The sequence below is a fragment of the Balaenoptera musculus genome, chromosome 14, assembly GCF_009873245.2.
Source record: "Balaenoptera musculus isolate JJ_BM4_2016_0621 chromosome 14, mBalMus1.pri.v3, whole genome shotgun sequence".
Classification (NCBI taxonomy): Eukaryota; Metazoa; Chordata; class Mammalia; order Artiodactyla; family Balaenopteridae; genus Balaenoptera; species Balaenoptera musculus.
In genome coordinates, this window is record NC_045798.1 from 28933606 (window position 1) to 28952582 (window position 18977).

At 36.2% G+C, this 18977-nt stretch overlaps 1 protein-coding gene and 1 non-coding gene across 5 annotated transcripts; one reads left to right on the forward strand and one right to left on the reverse strand.

Moving 5' to 3' along the window:
- Positions 1-80: 80 nt before the first annotated feature.
- Positions 81-17972, forward strand: CEP76 (centrosomal protein 76). Of its 4 annotated transcripts, none has more exons than XM_036823016.1 (12): positions 81-341; positions 1031-1186; positions 2243-2324; positions 2954-3178; positions 4295-4480; positions 6674-6771; positions 7150-7278; positions 9329-9517; positions 12043-12209; positions 13260-13593; positions 15438-15655; positions 16213-17972. In XM_036823016.1, exons 1-12 carry the CDS (start codon positions 279-281, stop codon positions 16349-16351), a joined length of 1986 nt encoding a protein of 661 aa, XP_036678911.1. In that variant the 5' UTR covers positions 81-278; the 3' UTR covers positions 16352-17972. The 4 variants fall into 4 exon arrangements, with proteins under 4 accessions (XP_036678911.1, XP_036678913.1, XP_036678912.1 ...); XM_036823018.1 differs by having other exon boundaries at positions 3134-3178; XM_036823017.1 differs by lacking the exon at positions 6674-6771 and having other exon boundaries at positions 4295-4476.
- TRNAR-CCU lies at positions 5703-5775 on the reverse strand. Its single transcript has one exon. It is a non-coding gene; the product is annotated as a tRNA-Arg (tRNA).
- Positions 17973-18977: the final 1005 nt, after the last annotated feature.

Sequence of the window (18977 nt, forward strand, 5' to 3'; positions counted from 1 at the left end):
GGGCCTGCGTGGAGGGGCGGTGGCAGGGGCGGCGCCGCGGGGAGCCGGCAGGCACCGCGCGGAGGCGGCGGGCGGGACCAAACGGGGGGCGCCGGCCGAAATGACTGACAGGCGGCGCGGGGGCAGCCCGGCCGCCGTTTGGAAACAGCAGTTGGCCCCGCCCGGTTTCCCCGCCGGCCTGACGCGGCGGCCCGGGAGCGCGCGAGTTGAGCCGTCGCGGGCTCTCGCTCTGCCGCGGAGACGCTGCGGCGGCCGGGCCGCCCGAAGGGGAACCCAGCATGTCGCTGCCTCCGGAGAAGGCGTCCGAGCTGAAGCAGCTCATCCACCAGCAGCTGAGCAAGGCGAGGCGGAGCGGACGGCGGGGGCCGGGCGGCGGGGGCCGAGCCGGGGCGGGAGGCAAGCCCCGCGGAGCCGCGTCGAGCACGGCTGTGGGGCCGCAGGCCGTCGCTTCACCGGGGAGGTGGCGGCGGACGGGCTGCTGGTGCTCGGGGCTCAGCTGGGGCCCCGCAGCAGCCGCCCCACGCCCGCCGCGCGCCTGTGCCGAGTGTCGGCGTCTTTCAGCCCTGCCGTGGTCCTGACACGGCACTGTGTCCCTCAGATTCATAAAGGGTCACTCAGTTAACTCACGGTCACATCTAAAAAGTTGAAAGCTGACATTTAGCCTTTGATCGTCTCCTGCAGGTCTCTGCTCTACTCTCAAAAGGCTGGTTTCGGTTGAGTGTTATTTGTGGGGAAATGCTAGCAAAGGTAATAGATAAGCAGTAGAGCTTATTTTTAGGATTTGTACTAAAAAATTCATCTTTAAAGTTTTTTTTCCTTTTAAAAACGTTATCTTTATTCTCAGTGAATTTCGGTGACAATTTCACATTTATTGTTACTTTAGAGGTCTTCCTGAATTTAGTCTATCTAAACTCTCATTATGATTACTATTTTTGGGGGGGCGGGTCAGTATTTTAGAAAGAGGTTGGCTAGTTGGCAATCTTTGACTGATTTGTAACGTTGTAAGTCGTAATGCGAGTTTTCTGCGTAGATGGATGTCCATGGCAGGATAAGAGAAATCCTTGCTGAGACCATACGGGAAGAACTGGCACCTGATCAGCAACAGTTATCAACGGAAGATTTGATCAAAGCCCTTAGACGCCGGGGAATCATTGATGATGTGATGAAAGAACTTAATTTTGTTACTGTGAGTAATCTTTTAGAGGAAAAAATTTGAGAGTCTAAGTATATTCTCATGCTTACTGCTGCTCATAGGGTCCATATTTGGGGCCTCTCCTTTTAGTAAAACTACTTTTTAAATAAGACCATTTTGTCTAGTAATATTCTTGTCTCAAGTATGAGCTACTCTACCCTTGAATGGAGCAGGTAGGATTATGCCTCAGTGAAATTGGAGTTATGGACCTGATTATTCCCTTTACAGTGAGAGTTTTTTCTTGTTATTTTCTAGGTCTGTAAGTATATATATTAGTCAAATTAGTTCACTCCAACCTAATTCTTTTTTACTAATATTCTATAATTTTTCTAGATTAAGCTTATTTTTAAAATAAACACATTCTTTTGGCACTGTGTTTTCTAAGATGAACAAATTATCAGTCTCTTTAAGAAAATAATTGTCTGCATAAGAACCTTCAAATCTTTTCATACAAATAGGTCAGTAGTGAGGTGATAGCCTCTCAGTGCACAAATTAGTAAGTAGGTCTTCTTTTGAAAATGAGGCAATAATGAGAGACTGTGACCTCAATACCTAGGTAATATATTGTGAAAATTGGATGGACTTCATAATACACCAGGGAATAAGTGTTTTAGTACAGCATCCTTTTTTGGTTTTTGAGGTTTATAAACTCATTTGTTATAAAAATTGACCTAGTAACAGCTTCTGCTGTGTGAATGTGTCACTTCCTTATTAAAATCAGTTCTGTTCCTGGTGGAATCACAAGCCAGATGTTATATGAGGTTTGGAGAAAATTTAACCTTCTGTAAACTGTTAAGGATTTGTTTTAGCATTCTGTGGACATGGCTTGAAGATCATTAATTCCTTCGTGTTAGACTTTAGGCGTGACCAGTTGCATTACTGTTTTGTCAGGCTTTTCATTATTTTAACTATGCTAGGAAAGTAAGGACATTTTGAGGGGGTTTTATCCTATCTGCTTTTGGTTCAGTTCTTAGTCCCATTATTGGCATTTCCTTGCTTAACTATAATTTTTGTTTTCTAATTTGTTTTGATTTTTTTCTGCCATTCTAGGATAATGTTGATCAAGAACTCCCTTCCTCTCCAAAACAACCTGTTGGCTTTACTGACAGACAATCAACGTTGTTAAAAAAAAGTATGTGTATTTCTTTTTAACATTAATTTAGTTGTGGATAGTACTGCATATTGATGGGCTATACTGTTTGGTATTTGATAGAAAACATTTCAATTTTTTTTTCCATGATGAAATACTTATATTTTTGTGATTAATCATCCAAAAAACCTAGATTCTATTTTGCATGAAGTATATCAGAAGATTTAATGTATAGCTGAGTGGAAGCAAAAACAGGACCACCTGTTTCTCATATTTTATTAATATAGCTTATAAATTGTACAGCCTTGCTTTTTTAATGGCAGTGTAATTATCTAACAAGTATACTAGCTGAGTTGGTAATTGTTTGAGTTGGTTTGTGGAGGTGAAGGAGTGTTGGATAAGCAACTAAAAAATAAAGGTATCCTAAACCTTGGCTCTGACTCCTTTCTAGCTGGGAGAAAGTAGCCAGAGTGTAAATTCAGAAAAAGATATCATATTAGGTATCTTTTCTTCGCGGGGTACACGGGGGAGGCCTGGTATATAGTAAATATGTTACTCTTTCTTTATTTAGTCTTTGGTTTTATTTCTGTCAAGTTATTATTTCCTATTGTCTTGATCACATTGCTTAAGTTAATTGGCAGTTTCCTCATATATATTGCTACACTTTACAGCTAATATTGATCCAACACGGAGGTATCTTTACCTTCAGGTTTTGGGTGGAAAAGCTTTCTTGGAACACCTGCAAGAACCTGAGCCTATACCAGGACAAGCTTGTTCAACCTTTACTTTATGTTTACATTTTCGAAACCAACGTTTTCGTTCTAAACCTGTTCCATGTGCCTGTGAACCAGATTTTCATGATGGCTTTTTACTTGAAGTACACAGAGAAAATTTAGGTAAGGAGCAATAATAAATTGCCATTTAATTTTGTAAATCTTTGTTAGGTTTTATTGCAGTACAACTTCTGCAGTAAACAACTTCTGCTTAAGGAGAGATTTATAATGGATGAATCTCCCGGTCTTTTGTTTTATTTATTTTCCCTTGCTGCTTTTTTCTACGTAAACTATTTATACCTACTTTGTTGCTTTATTTTTTGCAAATTTGTTTTCCCTGAATATTATTTTTTGACTGTTTTAATGGTTGGTTCTTTAGTAATAAAAATTTAAATGCTTGTTAGGTGGAGAATGAGACAGGATCCTCATTTATGAAAGATGGCTAGATTTACGATGTCACGTAACTTTTACAATCAAAGTTTAGATGTGAATCTGTTACTCATTGTTATGACTTTAAAATTATGATGCTTGATTACTGTAATTATTTAACATTGTTTCTTTCTGTAAAGGTATCTTACATACTTTAGTTGTCAATATCAAAATCTTTATAACATATTTGTAAACTTAACAGTTTTATAATTATACGTTCAGAATTTTAGATTACTGAGATGGCTAATGCACTACTAAAATTTTGTTATTTTTTACCCGGTGAAAAATGTTACCTTAATAAGGCAGTTAATGGCTTAAATTGCTAGTTCCAAGGTGCTGGATCTTTCAGTTTTGTGTAGATAATACAGTGGTTGTTTCTAGAGGTTTTGGGATAAAGGTATTTTATTCCTAAAGTACCTTTATTAAAGGGGAATAATGGTATAATGGTACCTTTGTTAAAGGGGAATATTAAAGGGGAATGTTGACATGTTTGAAGGCCTTTTATTGTGGTAGCATATATTATTTATGTACTTTTGAAGAGCAGACTTACCTCTTAGAGGTCAGAAAACACCAATATGCATTAAGTAACTAGGTAACTTGTCACAGTTCCACCAGTCCTCTCAAAAGTTAGTGATACAAATAGGACTGTACTTTTATTCCCAGTCTGTAGCATGCTTCCTGAGGCATTGCCAACTTGCTCTGTTTGGTTTTATTTGTTTATTATTAGTATCCTTTTCAATGAAAGTATTCTTTTACGTTGGTCTAACTGGATATGTAATGTGGTGTAATTTTTTTTGTTTATGTTGCTAGGTGATGGAACTAGAATGGCTGATTCAACAACAATGTTATCAATAAGTGACCCAGTTCATATGGTGCTAATCAAAACAGACATATTTGCCGAGACCACTTTAGTAGCATCCTATTTTCTTGAATGGCGATCAGTTTTGGGCTCAGAAAATGGAGTCACCAATCTTACTGTGGAACTTATGGGTGTAGGTATGATGATTAATATCACTGTTACCTTTTTATAGCCACAGTTGGTTTGTAAATACATTTTACATTTTAAAAACGCCTTTGTGGGCTTCCCTGGTGGCGCAGTGGTTGAGAGTCTGCCTGCTAATGCAGGGGGCACGGGTTCGAGCCCTGGTCTGGGAGGATCCCACGTGCCGCGGAGCGACTGGGCCCGTGAGCCACAGCTGCTGAGCCTGCCCGTCTGGAGCCTCTGCTCCGCAGCGAGAAAGGTCGCGATGGTGAGGGGCCCGCACACCGCGATGAGGAGTGGCCCCCGCTTGCCACAGCTGGAGAAGGCCCTCGCACAGAGGTGAAGACCCAACACATCCAAAAAAATAAATTAATTAATTAAAAAAAAAATGCCTTTGTAAGCCAAGGGGGAAACGTGTAAAAAGAGTTTCATTGGAATTACAATTGGACTCCAGTATTATAATTTTAGGAAATGTCTTGAGTAGTGTGAGTATAGAACTTCACTGTCACTCTGGCCTTGTCTTAAGGAAAAAAATTTTTTTTCTGTGAGATGCATAAAGAAATCTTGAGGGCTTTTTTCCTCCAAATTTATTTGCTATGAAGAAAGTTAAGATTCTTCACACACGCACGAACGCACTCACCCATACATGACAACCTCCATCCTAGCACAGCCCAGAATACTGCGCATCCCATCAGTGCCAGAGCCTTCCTGTACCAGCGGTTCTTGCAGAACATGGAGTAGGTATTCTTCTAACCTTTTACAGGTGGGAAAGGGGCTCAAAGAAGGGCTAATTTGCTCAATGTCAGTATCAATGGTAGTATTGTTTGAGAACGGAGATGGTACCTGTCTTGTCACCATTGTTTTCCTGGACTCTTGCATGCTACCTGATATGTAATAAATATTTGCTAGTGGAATGAAGAACAAAATAAAACCTGCACTGTTTTAAACACTACATATTATGCAATTACTAGGTTGACCAAAAAGATCTTATGGAAAAACCTGGACGAACCTTTTGGCCGACCCAATACTTGTGGTATTGAAATTTGGTTACAGAGTTAAACTTGGCCAGTGGACAATAGAGCTTTAGTAATTTAGATTTTGATAAGTTAGAACCCAGAATACGTTTTTCCATCAGTAAATAGTAGGGAGAAAGCTCTATGTAGGAGATTTTTTCAAAAAAATACTTATTTATTTATTTGGCTGCGCTGGGTCTTAGTTGCGGCATGCGGGATCTAGTTCCCTGAGCAGGGATTGAACCCGGGGCCCCTGCATTAGGAGTGCAGAGTCTTAACCACTGGACCACCAGGGAAGTCCCAGGATATTTATTCTCAAAAGAGATACCTATTATTTGTTTTCAAATACAGACCTAACACTATAGTCATAGAATGACCTGGGAATTTCTGATTCATCAAAGAAATATTAAATAGTTCTGGTGTGAAGTATATTTGTTTTCTAATTCTTTAGATCCAGGCATGGATTAAAAATTTGTACTCACATGTAATGTGAAAAATGGGAAGGGATAAATGGAAATTACTATATGTGACAAAATATATAAATATTTTCTGAGAATGAGGTGTTAACAGTTGCTTTGTACTCAGCCATAAAAAGGAATGAAATTGGGTCATTTGTAGAGACATGGATGGACCTAGAGAGTGTCATACAGAGTGAAGTAAGCCAGAAAGAGGAAAACAAATATCATGTAATAATGCATATATGCAGAATCTAGAAAAATGGTACAGATGATCTTATTTGCAAAGCAGAAATAGAGACACAGACGTAGAGAACAAATGTATGGATACCAAGGGGGGGTGGGGTGGGAGGAATTGGGAGACTGGGATTGACACATATACATTATTGATACTAAAAAAAAAAGAAGAAAAAAAAACCAGTTGCTTTGACTTTGTTTTTAATGAAGATAAAAATCAAGAATCATAAATTCTTTAGGTCTGAAAAGTCCTTTAAAATGTAATTTGGAAGCTAAGAAAATAGGTAATCTCCTTATAACTAGATAAAGGCCTTTGAACAAAATAAAAACTAATTTGATTTGGTTCATTTTTAATATGAATATTAAAGGTGACATTAAATATTATCTTTATTCCATGTAAGTGGTAAAGTACAAAAATTCTTAAATTATTTTGGTTAAACTTTGATTGACTAAATATATATAGTATTGAAACTTTTGAAGTTACATTTATTTACATTTACAGGCACAGAATCAAAAGTTTCTGTGGGAATTTTAAATATAAAACTTGAGATGTACCCACCACTCAATCAAACATTATCTCAGGAAGTAGTGAACACACAGGTAAATAATCCTGAATTTCTCTTCTTTGTGTGTGTGTTTTCATAGTAGTATATTTACTTGTTAATTGTAGAAAGTGTTCTCTTTTTAGAAAATTATCATTTATTAGTTTTAAGCAAGAGAAGGACAATATGAATCATTATTTAAAAATTTTTGTCTGGGGTCAAAAAAGGTGGCTCTGACTATTGTATGGAGACTGGATTGTCCTGGGAGGTGTGAGAACAGGGAGACCAGTTAGGAGGCCCTTACAGACAAGTGATGGTGGTGTCTTCAATTAGGGTACTGGTAACGATGGAGGATATGCAGAGATTTGTTACATATTTGAAGTAATTAATTAAGCAGAATGAATATAAATTGATATATATTTTTTAAAATTTCAAGCTTGCTTTGGAACGTCAGAAAACTGCAGAGAAAGAGCGGTTATTTCTTGTGTATGCTAAGCAGTGGTGGAGAGAATATTTGCAAATTCGACCCTCACACAATTCACGGCTGGTTAAGATTTTTGCACAGGTTTGTAAATTGTATGAGAAAAGCTTCACACCTGTATTTGAGATTTACTGTTGTAAATGTAAATTTCATTTAACTTGAATTTGTAAAATGTATTTATTTGAGATTTACTGTTGTAAATGTAAATTTCATTTAACTTGAATTTGTAAAGTGTATTTATTCCAGACAAATGAAAGTTTATTTATAAAATAGAATGCTGATTTTGTAGTACTCTCTTACAGTAGTAAGTAGGTGAGTGACATAACACAATCTTTGTTTTATTTTGGTTTTCTTTTTCAATTGTTTTTCTAAACCTTTTTTGAATATATTTGATTTAAACTAGATGAAAACTCATTTTATTTAACTTGGAGTGTGTCCTTGATAGATACTTTGTACTAAATAATTAAGTACTGGGACACTTTGCAATTTATATATAAATTCAACTTTCATGTGCAGAATTGGGAGTGTAGGCATGTATTTTTTTGTTAGGGTACTTTTTTAAGGGAAACAATATTACATGTAATAATTTTATTTAACCCAGATCTCTAAGCTGGTGACCAGCAATATTTTACAGCATTTTAGTTATTATCTCTGCCTCTATTGTTTATTTTTATCATAATTTTAAAATATTTATGTATTTTTATTTGGCTGTGCCAGGTCTTAGTTGGGCATGCGGGATCTTTAGTTGCAGCATGTGAGATCTAGTTCCCTAACCAGGGATCGAACCTGGGCCCTCTGCATTGGGAGCGCGAGTCTTAACTGCTGGACTGCCAGGGAAGTCCCTCTGCCTCTATTTTTTCTGTATCCTAAGCCCATTTTCTCTTATTAATGAACCAACATAAGATAAATAATCAGATCCATTTTTTTTTACAACTTCTGAGAAACCATTCAAATATTTTATATGTATTCAGCCTCGAGTAGGTGCTTTCATATGAGTATAGTGTAGTATTTTGGGTAGTATTTCTCAGACCCTATACATTTGTCTAGCTTTAACCTACATTCCCTAGATTTTAGAACAGGCTAAAAATGGTTCAGTTTCTAGGTGAGGAGCTTGAGAATGGAGACCTAGTTGACTGGTGGTGGAAATGCGGGAAGTGGCTTCTGACTTTCTAATAGCATTGTCTATACGTTGAATGACTGGGCAGGTGATGTCAGGACAAGGGTGAAGAGAAACCAGTTGAGGTATAACTGGCTCCCTGCTGTCTGTGTAGTCTGGGGTGCAGTTATTCACTGCCCTGTGGAATCCCGGACCAGAGAGGGGACCTGCACAGGGAGGGAGGGAGGAAGTGGATCGGAGAAATGGCACACGGAAGAGCTGAATAATGTCCTGTTGTGTATACATACACACCACACCTTCTTTATCCATTCATCCCTTGATGGACACTTAGGTGTTTCCGTAACTTGGCCATTGTGAATAATGCTGCAGTGACCTGGGATGGGTGTGCAGGTATCTCTTTGAGATGCTGATTTCAGTTGCTTTGGATGTACATCCAGGAGTGGGATTGCTGGGTCGTAAGATGGTTTAAGTTCTTACTGTCACAGGCTTTGGAGTCAGATGGCTCAGTGTTTGAATCCTGGCTCTGTTGTGTAATAGCTGTAGCTTCAGTTTCTTTAACTTTATTTATTTTTAATTTTATTTATTTATTTTTGGCTGCGTCGGGTCTTCGTTGCTGTGCGCCGGCTTTCTCTAGTTGCAGCGAGCGGGGGCTATTCTTCATTGCAGTGTGCGGGCTTCTCATTGCGGTGGCTTTTCTAGTTGCAGAGCATGGGCTCTAGACGTGCAGGCTTCAGTAGTTGTGGCACGAGGGCTCAGTAGTTGTGGTACATGAGCTTAGTTGCTCTGCGTGTAGCTTCAGTTTCTTTATCGATGAAATGAAAATAATAAGAGATGTTATGAGGATTAAAAGAAAAATTGCATGCACAACACTCAGCAGCCTAGTGCTGCATGTAAGGTGAGTGCTCAAGAAGTGGTGTCCAGAATTATTTTCTCTCATTAATGTATTCTAAGAAAAAGTGTTAAAATTGGGAATGATTAACCTGTCATTACAGATAATGTTTTCCCCTTCTCCTCCAGGATGAAAATGGGATAAATAGACCAGTCTGTTCTTATGTTAAACCACTTCGAGCTGGGAGGCTTCTGGATACTCCAAGGCAAGCAGCAAGATTTGTTAATGTCCTTGGTTATGAAAGAGCCCCTGTAATCGGAGGAGGAGGTAAACAGGAACAGTGGTGCACTCTGCTGGCCTTTCTCTGTAGAAACAAGGTATCCTACACACATAATAGAACTAAAAACCAGTACATCATAGTTATTGTGAGTTTATGGTATATTTGTAAAAGAATTAACTTCGGAAAAAAGTACGTATTGTCAATTTGAACAAGTCAGGGTCTTGTTTTCATCATTTTCCTTAACATTTAAATGTCAGTACATTAAAAAAAAAACTTCACATCTTTATTTTCTCTTGTAATTTCTTATTTAACATAATGTGATTTTTGTGAGGTGTAGGGACCTACAAGTACTATAGTGTCAGAAACCAAGGTGGAGAGGTAAACAGTGAATTAGGTATAGCACCAAGACCAGAACCATGGTCTTTTAGTACTATTCATGGGTTAAAATTTGCTTAGATGGTACTTTTTTTTTTTAAAGAGAAAATGGCAGTTACAAAATGAATATGGAAAAAAATGTTGGATTACACGGTATTTAGTTTCAAATATAAGTATATATTTAAGAATTTGTGTGTATATATTGATGTTGAACGTAAATGAATTGATTTCAGTAAACTAATTTTATATATTATGGGATATTTTTAAATTTTCTGTGTTCTAAAAATTTTGATGATATTATGAAAACAAGACTATCTTTAGCATTCCAACTCTGTTGAAACACAACAGAAAAAATAAATTTGTTTCATGTATTATTGTTTTGAAATAATTTTTAGTCTGAAGTTGTATAAATAGTACATATGGGTATTCACAAGGCAAAGCTTATACATTGGAAGAAACCATTTAGATTAGAGATTGATTTGTCAATTGGAAAGATTTTTAAAGACAATTGAAAACAGTTAAACATTACTTATCAAAAAAATTATTCTGATTTATTCCCAAGTTGTAGTTCCCAGAAGTTATATGTATGGATTTAAACTTAAAATAAAAATTTCAAATATAGTAGGACTGGTACATATTTTAAATTATCTAAATAATTCTTTTGTAAAACAAATAATCACCCCCTTTGATTCTCTGTTTTATTTTCTTTACCTGAGTTTATTTGAAGAGATAGCACAGCTTGACTTAGAAGTTTGAAAATTATTTAAAATATTTTTCTTGCACAAACGATAGCTTTACAACAGTAAAGGTGAAATTTCACCCATAATTCTATTTTTCATCTATTTTTATATTTTTATGTTTCTCTCCTGTGTATATATGATTTTTTTCCATAATTATAATTGATATAAATAAAATTTTGTGCCCTGCTTTTATAAATTAGCATTATGCTTTGAACATTTTCCTATGTGTTGCTACAGTCATTATGATCTCCATCTTTTAATGGCTGAATAAAGTTTTCATGAGTTGATATACAAAATCTACTTAACTGTTTTGCTGTCATAGGATCTGTTTTGCCATCATAGGAACTGTTTCTTTTGGCTAAGTTAGGCTTGCTTCCAATTTTTTTATATCACTGTGAATGAATTTTTACATTGAATGTCTTTGGTTGTATTGTTATTTTTCTTTTGAAATTTTTTTCTAATACAAAATCTCATGTATAGAAATAACTGGGTCTAAAAGGTTGGATATTACATTTTTCAAAAGTCAATTTAACAATTATAAGATGCTATTTGTTTTATTATTGTTAATTAAAAGACAGCAGTGTAGAGCCACTAATGCAAAATTTGGGGGGAAAGAAATCATCCCTCATTCTAACACTGAACTCAGTAGTTATTTTTGCTTTTGTATATTACCTGTAGTCCTACACTTAAATACATATCTTCATATAATTATAGCCTTACTGTTTAATTAATTTTAATACTTTTTTCACAGAAAATGTCAGATATTTTCTATTATTTTTGTTGTTTCATAATTTTTTAAAATTGTGAAAGTAATATAACATTATCAAAGAGAGTTTAGACAAGAGAAGGGGAAACTATATATATATAATCTATGCTAATTGTAGCTATTGTTGGTGTTCTGTTGTTCTTTTATCCAATCATTTTTTTCTATGTATGTATTTCCTTAAAACGATCATGTATAGATACTTTAATTCATTGTTTTAAGTTTGAGTATTTTCCCATTTATTTTCATTTCCTACTATATGATTTGTCAGCTTGTGTGTTCATGCCCTTTAGCTATTTACCTTTAAATTCTTACTGCTCTACTTTCTTTTTTTTTTTTTTTTTTTGTTTGTTTCTTTATTTACCTCTTAAAAACTGAAAAAGATGTACAGTAAAGGTGTGTAAAACGAAAGGCCTCCTTCACACTTCCCCATCCCCCCTTCACCAGGCCGTGTGTCCTGACCATTACTGCTCTACTTTCTATGTTGTATGAGTTCTTTATAAACTTTGGAATCTTAAAGTGTACATATTATTACTATCACATTTGTAGGCACTGACTTTGTAAAATAGGTGCTTTTAAAATTTGTATGTTCTTTTTTCCCCTCATTATTTTAGCTTAACACTGGACTAATGATTAAAAGTGAAAATTTAATAATACTTTTTAATTGCAATTTTGTATTTAAATATTTAAAGAGGAAACAATATGAAGGAATAAATAGTTAATTTTACTTCCTTTCATTTCCAGGGAGACTGTGAAGACCATGCCAACCTCCTGTGCAGCCTCCTTCTCGGATATGGGCTGGAAGCCTTTGTCTGTGTCGGGACAAAGGCCAAGGGAGTGACCCACGCATGGGTTATGACGTGTGGGACTGATGGAACCATCACTTTTTGGGAGAGTTTAACAGGACACAGGTCTGTCAACTAAGTTTATAAGGATATTAACATGAAGGTGTAAATGTTGTTAACTGTAGGTTCTTTGTTTGTATTGATGATACTCGAAGACACGTATTGATAATTTTGGTTATATAAAAAATTACTTCAAGTAAGATAACTATGAACTAAACTCTAAGAAAATTTGTACACCTAAAATGTTCTTTACCAACATGATATTAATAAAAAATGAATTATGTTTATTTTTAATTTCATGTAATTGGCTTATGTTTTTTCTTTTTTTTTTTTTTTCTTTTTTTCTTGGCCATGTGTGCCACGTGGCACGCGGGATCTTAGTTCCCTGAGCAGGGATCAAACCCGTGCCCCCTGCAGTGGAACTGTGGAGTCTTAACCACTGGACCACCAGGGATGTCCTGGCATATGTTTTTCCTGATGATCGTCCCTAAGCCTAAAAATAAATACAAGTTGTAAATCATTTCTTTTGAAAATTTGATGTGGTTACCAACTCTGTGTTGGTAAATCCACTGTACTTTTTTTTCAGTGTCATCAGATTTTGAAAGAGCGAAATGTTCCCCTCCTTCCTGGAACATTCTCTTCCATAGCTTCTCTCGTAGCACTGTGTTTCAGTTTTCATTATTCCTCTTTGGCTGTTCTCTGTTTTCCTTCATTTTATCTTCAAATGTGGGAGTTCCTGAAGGCACAGCCCTGGGCCCTCTTCTCATTTTCCTGGGTTTTCTTTTTCCCTGGTTGATAATCATTTTAATTAGTTGTACCTAAAAATGTGTAACTAAATTATTTTGTTATCTGATAAGTGTTTTTGATCTTAATGCTATACACAGAATATGTTCTTGTGTTAAAGCAATAAAATTGGTTCTATATCGTAAGATGTGCCATACAATTAACATAGAGTAATCAGATTGTGGAAATAGAAGAAAGAAAAACAAGTATTAAACTGTAGTCCTGGGAAATAGTTATGACCTTAAGTGTTAGAATAATTTTTTTCCTCAATAAGCTGCTGTCATCTTAATTTTTAAGTTCTTATTATATAAAATTATGATTAATCTTTTTTAGATACCTCCACAAACCTACCAATCCTGATGAGCCTTCAGCTGCTGAACAGTCCAAACCGTTGTACCCGTATCGAACAATCGGTTGTGTTTTCAATCATCAGATGTTCCTGGGAAACTGTCAGCCCTCTGACTCAGTAGAAAGCTGTGTGTTTGATTTGAATGATGAGTCCAAATGGAAACCCATGAGTGAGGAAGCAGTTAAATCCGTGTGTGCTCCAGGGGCCACGACGTCCCTCCCTCCCTTCCCTCCGCTGTGTGCGTCCACGATCGATGCTTCGGTAACAAGCAATGAAATTGAAATGCAGCTCAGGCTACTCGTGTCGGAACACAGGAAGGTAATTAACACTGACGTTTGTGCTTTTGTGCAGTTTTTACATTTGTTTATGTATTTAATAATTTTGGGGGGGCGTGTAAAATAGTGCCAATCAATATTCTAGCCCTAAACAAAGCAAATTCAATCCCTTCCTTTATGAAGCTTGTAGTTTTGAAAATCATGAGAGTAAAGTTCTGAGATTCAAAAATTTCTAAACTCACCAGTACTTCGAGAATTTATTACTTCCTTCTAGAAATGAAGAACGGTGGACTTGGTCAGACTTTTGTGAATTTGGATTTCCTCTTTGTAAAGTACTTATTCAAATCATTCCCCATTGAAAATATTGGGTTAATTTTTTTCATATTCATTTTTTTCCAGGTTAGTTTAGTTTGTTTTGTTTTTCTATTACATTAAAGTAGGTAGATGTAAGATGGTATCCTCATTGTGTCTTTAATTTGCATTTCCCTGATTACTAATGAGAGCAAGCTTCTTATTAGTCATTTAGATTTCTTTTGTAAAGGGCCTTAAAGGAAACATAAAAAGAACTAACCATAAAGGAAAAGATTAGTATATTTTAAGAACTTATGTTCATCAAAAGAAATCATTAAGAGAGTGAAAAAGCAGCCTTGGAGTGGGAAAAGTTATTTGCCACACATATAACCAACAAAAGACTAGAGTCCAAAACTTCTACAGAAGATTGATTTCTAATTCACCTTTTGGGATTCCCTAGTAGACTCCCCACCTTGGGTGAGCCCTGATACTCGTTCCTTGAGACCATCAAAGGCAAGCTGATTACCAAGTATGTTCTCTGGGCTCCCAGTTACTCTTAGCTTTGACCTCTAAAATCTTCTTACCTACTTGCCAACTCCTCAAAGCATTTACGAATATGTTTTGGGAAGTATTTAATGTGGCATCTGTAGTGTGTTTGCAGCAATAGGTGGGTCAGGGCCCCAGCTCACTGCACCGCTGGAAGCCAAAGCCCCTGCCTTGTGCCCTCCATTGCTTGTATTGCCTTTTAGTTTTCTTAGCTCCTGTTCACAAATGAAACCGATATTTTATTACATTATAAGAGTTACTTTGTGTAGAAAAAGAAAACAAAACTGAGCTGGATGCCATTGATGATCACTAGCTACGTTAATGGTGTCTGTAAACCAGCAAGTGGGATTCCGAGGAAAAGTATAGGTGATCATAGACCTTGGAATCACTTGAAACCAGTTGTAACTGAATGTGAAATTAGATCTGTTATGGTAATCAAAATATTTAGAATTTTGAGTTTGTTTGTAACATTAAAAAAAAATCTCGTGTCTAGATAGCAATAGTTCATTTGATATTATAAATGACATTAGAATTGCCTTCAACATGTTTTAAGTTCCCTGAGGGCCTAAAGCCTGTGCTCTTCGGTACCTTTTGCAGAATAAATGCTTGGTAAATATTTGAGTTTAATTATATATGCAATTTGTTTGTTGACTTTTCTCCCATACTACAGTTGAATTTATGGTGGGAGCAATCAAATTAAGCAGATTCAATCTTGCTAAACTCTTTAAAGTTAAATAAAATTTAACCTCAGAATTCAGTGACACTGTGTCTTCCGCAGTAGGATGATTCCTTATGGTCTTGTGGATATTAAGGAGGTACAGGATTTGGAGCCTTCACTAACATTGCATTGGCCGATTTTTGTTGTTTCTCTAAGAAGTAAAACCTGATACCTGTGGTTCCTTTTATAATTTTTACTTCTGTGTATCCTTATAATAATTAATAGGAAGAAAATTATGACAGATTTTAAAAATCTTTTCTTAGCATACATTAAAATAATCAATTATTAAAATAATCAATAAAATAATCAATTTCCCTTTCGATTGCTTGTAGGATCTTGGCCTCACTACTGTTTGGGAAGACCAGCTTTCCTATCTCTTATCACCAGCTCTGGCATCTTATGAATTTGAGCGTACAACCAGTATATCTGCGGGCAATGAAGAATTTCAGGACGCCATCAGGAGGGCTGTACCTGATGGTCACACATTTAAAGGGTTCCCGATACACTTTGTGTATAGAAATGCGCGGCGCGCCTTTGCCACGTGTCTTCGGTAGGTGGATTGTGACATCATAGATGTTTCTGACTTAATCTCGGCCATCAGTATGGTTCTCATTTAGGAATGACTTCAGAGTCACACAGGCAGCTCTTATGATGTATCCTCCTGCCACAGGTTGTGATTCATTAGGACCGGAATGTAGCTCTAGAGAGTTCGGGATAATTTTCCCAGTGGTTTTGGTGCAATCTAGTTGAGGATCACTGATCTTATCTAGCGTCACTTTAAAAATTTATAGACTATGAGGAAATAGTTTATAATTTGAATAGTTTTACCAAAATTACAGAGCCATTGGTAGCAGAGACAGGATTTTTAAAAATCATTTTTTTTAACATCTTTATTGGAGTATAATTGCTTTACAATGGTGTGTTAGTTTCTGCTGTATAACAGTGAATCAGCTATACGTATACATATATCCCTGTATCTCCTCCCTCTTGCGTCTCCCTCCCACCCTCCCCATCCCTAAAAATCATTTTAAATACTGACTTTCTTGGGAATAAGAAAGTAAAACCTAAATTCATTTCTTAATTGAATACATTTTCTTTCTTCTGTAGGTCTCCTTTCTGTGAAGAAATAATCTGTTGCCGTGGAGACCAGGTGCGACTGGCAGTTCGTGTCCGAGTGTTTACTTACCCTGAATCTGCATGTGCTGTTTGGATCATGTTTGCTTGTAAATATCGCTCGGTACTATAGGACTAACTAACATTTCTATAAGAATATACCTGTATTTTATTGGAATTTTACACATTGTATTGATACATTACTAGCTGTTTAGAGATTCATTATTTTAAAAATCACAGTCTGGCTTGGATGTCATATTTCACTTTCGTATATACCTGACTAATAATGTTTGAAAAAAATCATGATGTGTGTATTTAAAAATTAAGGATGAAAAACTTGTATAAATCTGAGTGGAAGTTAGTATAAATTAAGTGTGTATCCTATTTTAATAAATGCTACTTTGTTTATAGGTAGTCAGTAGTTTAAATATGAATATAAAATTTACTCAGTTTTCTTTACATTAACAGGTAGTCAGAAAGTTATTTGTCTAAGGGTTTGAGCCATAGTAAAATTAATATGATTATTATTTTTCATAGATTAATGGGATTATTTTATATAAGTTAGGAGACTTTAACTTCACGACAGATTTATTTATTACATAGGCGAAAATACATTTTGATGAATTTACCACTTTTGTGGTTTACCCATAACCATAGGGATATTTGTGACTTTCCAGAGAGTTATGGGAAGATATGGATGCAGGAGCAGGGAAAAAACTAGTACCAGAAAAGCATAAATATTAGTAACAAAACAAACTGCACTTGAAAGTACACAAATAATTTATAAATATTTGTTAGTTTGATTCATTATAAAAGTGAATTGGGTATTTTAGAAAAAATTTATCATACCCTTTTGTTATGATGTTGAGAAATTGTTTTCTGTAATTAATATTGATAGTCTGTTGCTGGCTGATTTTCTGTGGTCAGAGGGTTCATTACTAGCCTCTCATGGAGTCCATCTACTGAAACCACAGTTTTTCTTTCTTTCTTTTTCCCTTTGTGATAAAAACATCGATGTATATGTGACAAATCTAAATCAGAATTGTGTGTGAGGCCACTGAAAAATAAGCCTCTGTGAGCGCCTCCATGCCAATGTTTGATTTTAAATTGAGCACAGTGAGCGTTGAAGAAAGAGGCTGTAGCAGTTTGACTGTAAGAAGCTGCCTGACGGATTACTTTGCAGGTCCGTCCGCCTCTCTGCACAGCTCTCGGTTCAGTTCCTTCTCCCGCTGGGCTTCTTAGGAAAGTGACTGTACTGTTGGCTGTGCAAGTTATTCTTTTCATCACTTTAATTCACCATCACAAATAAGATTTAATGTTTTAAAAATTAAAATCTAAAGATATCCTAAAATTTACTTTTTGTTTTATTTTTACATATGATAACTATTTATGATTTCACTTGTTTAAAAAGTCTGAAAATATCCCTCCTGTATCAATGCTTATTGAAAACAATCAGGAGTTTCTTGAGAGACTGACATGACTTTAGAGGATTAGCGAGATATGAGTTAGACATTTACTGTGTTGCTGGAGTTACTCACAAAGCTTTTGACAGACAAAGTGGCTTGTAGTTTTCAACTTCTGGAACAAACTCTTTATGAGGCACGTACTAAGAGGCAGACTGTATAATATATGAGATCAAGGCTGTGTTATCTTTGAGGCTGGGCTTTCTGCCTTATTGTGCCAGAGTAACACATGTACTTATAATGCGCCTTTGGTGTAAATTCTAAAATAAATTTCCTTTTTATGCACTTTAATAGAGTCTGGCATGAATTAATGTTTTCCTTTAAAGATGGTTTATTTCCAGATATTACTTCAGTCCTTTTATCACTAGAATTCTGCTACTCTTCTTGCTAATAATTTTTCTTTTTAAAAATTAAATTTACCTTGTATATTTAGCTCTGTCAAAAATTGTTTTTCTATTAAAATTGTAAACTTTTTTTAATATAATGCTTCTATTGTGTTCTTTTTTAAAAAATATTTATATATTTATTTGGTTGTGCTGGGTTGTTTTTTTTTAACATCTTTATTGGAGTATAGTTGCTTTACAATGGTGTGTTAGTTTCTGCTTTATAACAAAGTGAATCAGCTATACATATACATATATCCCCATATCTCCTCCCTCTTGTGTCTTCCTCCCACCCTCCCTATCCCATCCCTCTAGTTGGTCACAAAGCACTGAGCTGATCTCCCTGTGCTATGCGGCTGCTTCCCACTAGCTATCTATTTTATATTTGGTAGTATATATAAGTCCATGCCACTCTCTCACTTCGTCCCGTGCTGGGTCTTAAGTTGCGGGAGGTGGGCTCCTTTAGTTGCAACTCGCCGGCACCTTAGTTGCAGCAGGCAGGCTCCTTAGTTGTGGCACACGAACTCTTAGTTATGGTATGTATGCATGTGGGATCCAGTTCCCTGGCCAGGGATTGAACCCGGGCCCCCTGCATTGGGAGCGCAGAGTCTTAACCACTGCACCACCAGGGAAGTCCCTAATGTGTTCTTTTTGACAATATGTGCACTAACGTAGTTCTCTTTACATATGTAATATATAATAGATAGGTATATTTATTTCATAGAATATCAGAAACCTAGAAACTTCATTACTCAAGCATGAACTTGTTGAATAAAACTTAACTAAATTCAGTTTCAACTAACTGAACACTCCAGGTGTCTTTAAGATATTTTCTAGTATTGAGGTATACATTTTTAGCTATGATCTGCAAAAGCATGTATAACCTGGCAGTTCTGGAAGGTACACACATTTG

Excerpts from the sequence above, each read along its gene's own strand:
- CEP76 (XM_036823016.1), top strand. The coding sequence starts at position 279 with ATGTCGCTGCCTCCGGAGAAGGCGTCCGAGCTGAAGCAGCTCATCCAC. Across the intron at positions 342-1,030 it reads TCCACCAGCAGCTGAGCAAG|ATGGATGTCCATGGCAGGAT; the intron begins GCGAGGCGGAGC and ends TTTTCTGCGTAG. Across the intron at positions 4,481-6,673 it reads TGTGGAACTTATGGGTGTAG|GCACAGAATCAAAAGTTTCT; the intron begins GTATGATGATTA and ends TTACATTTACAG.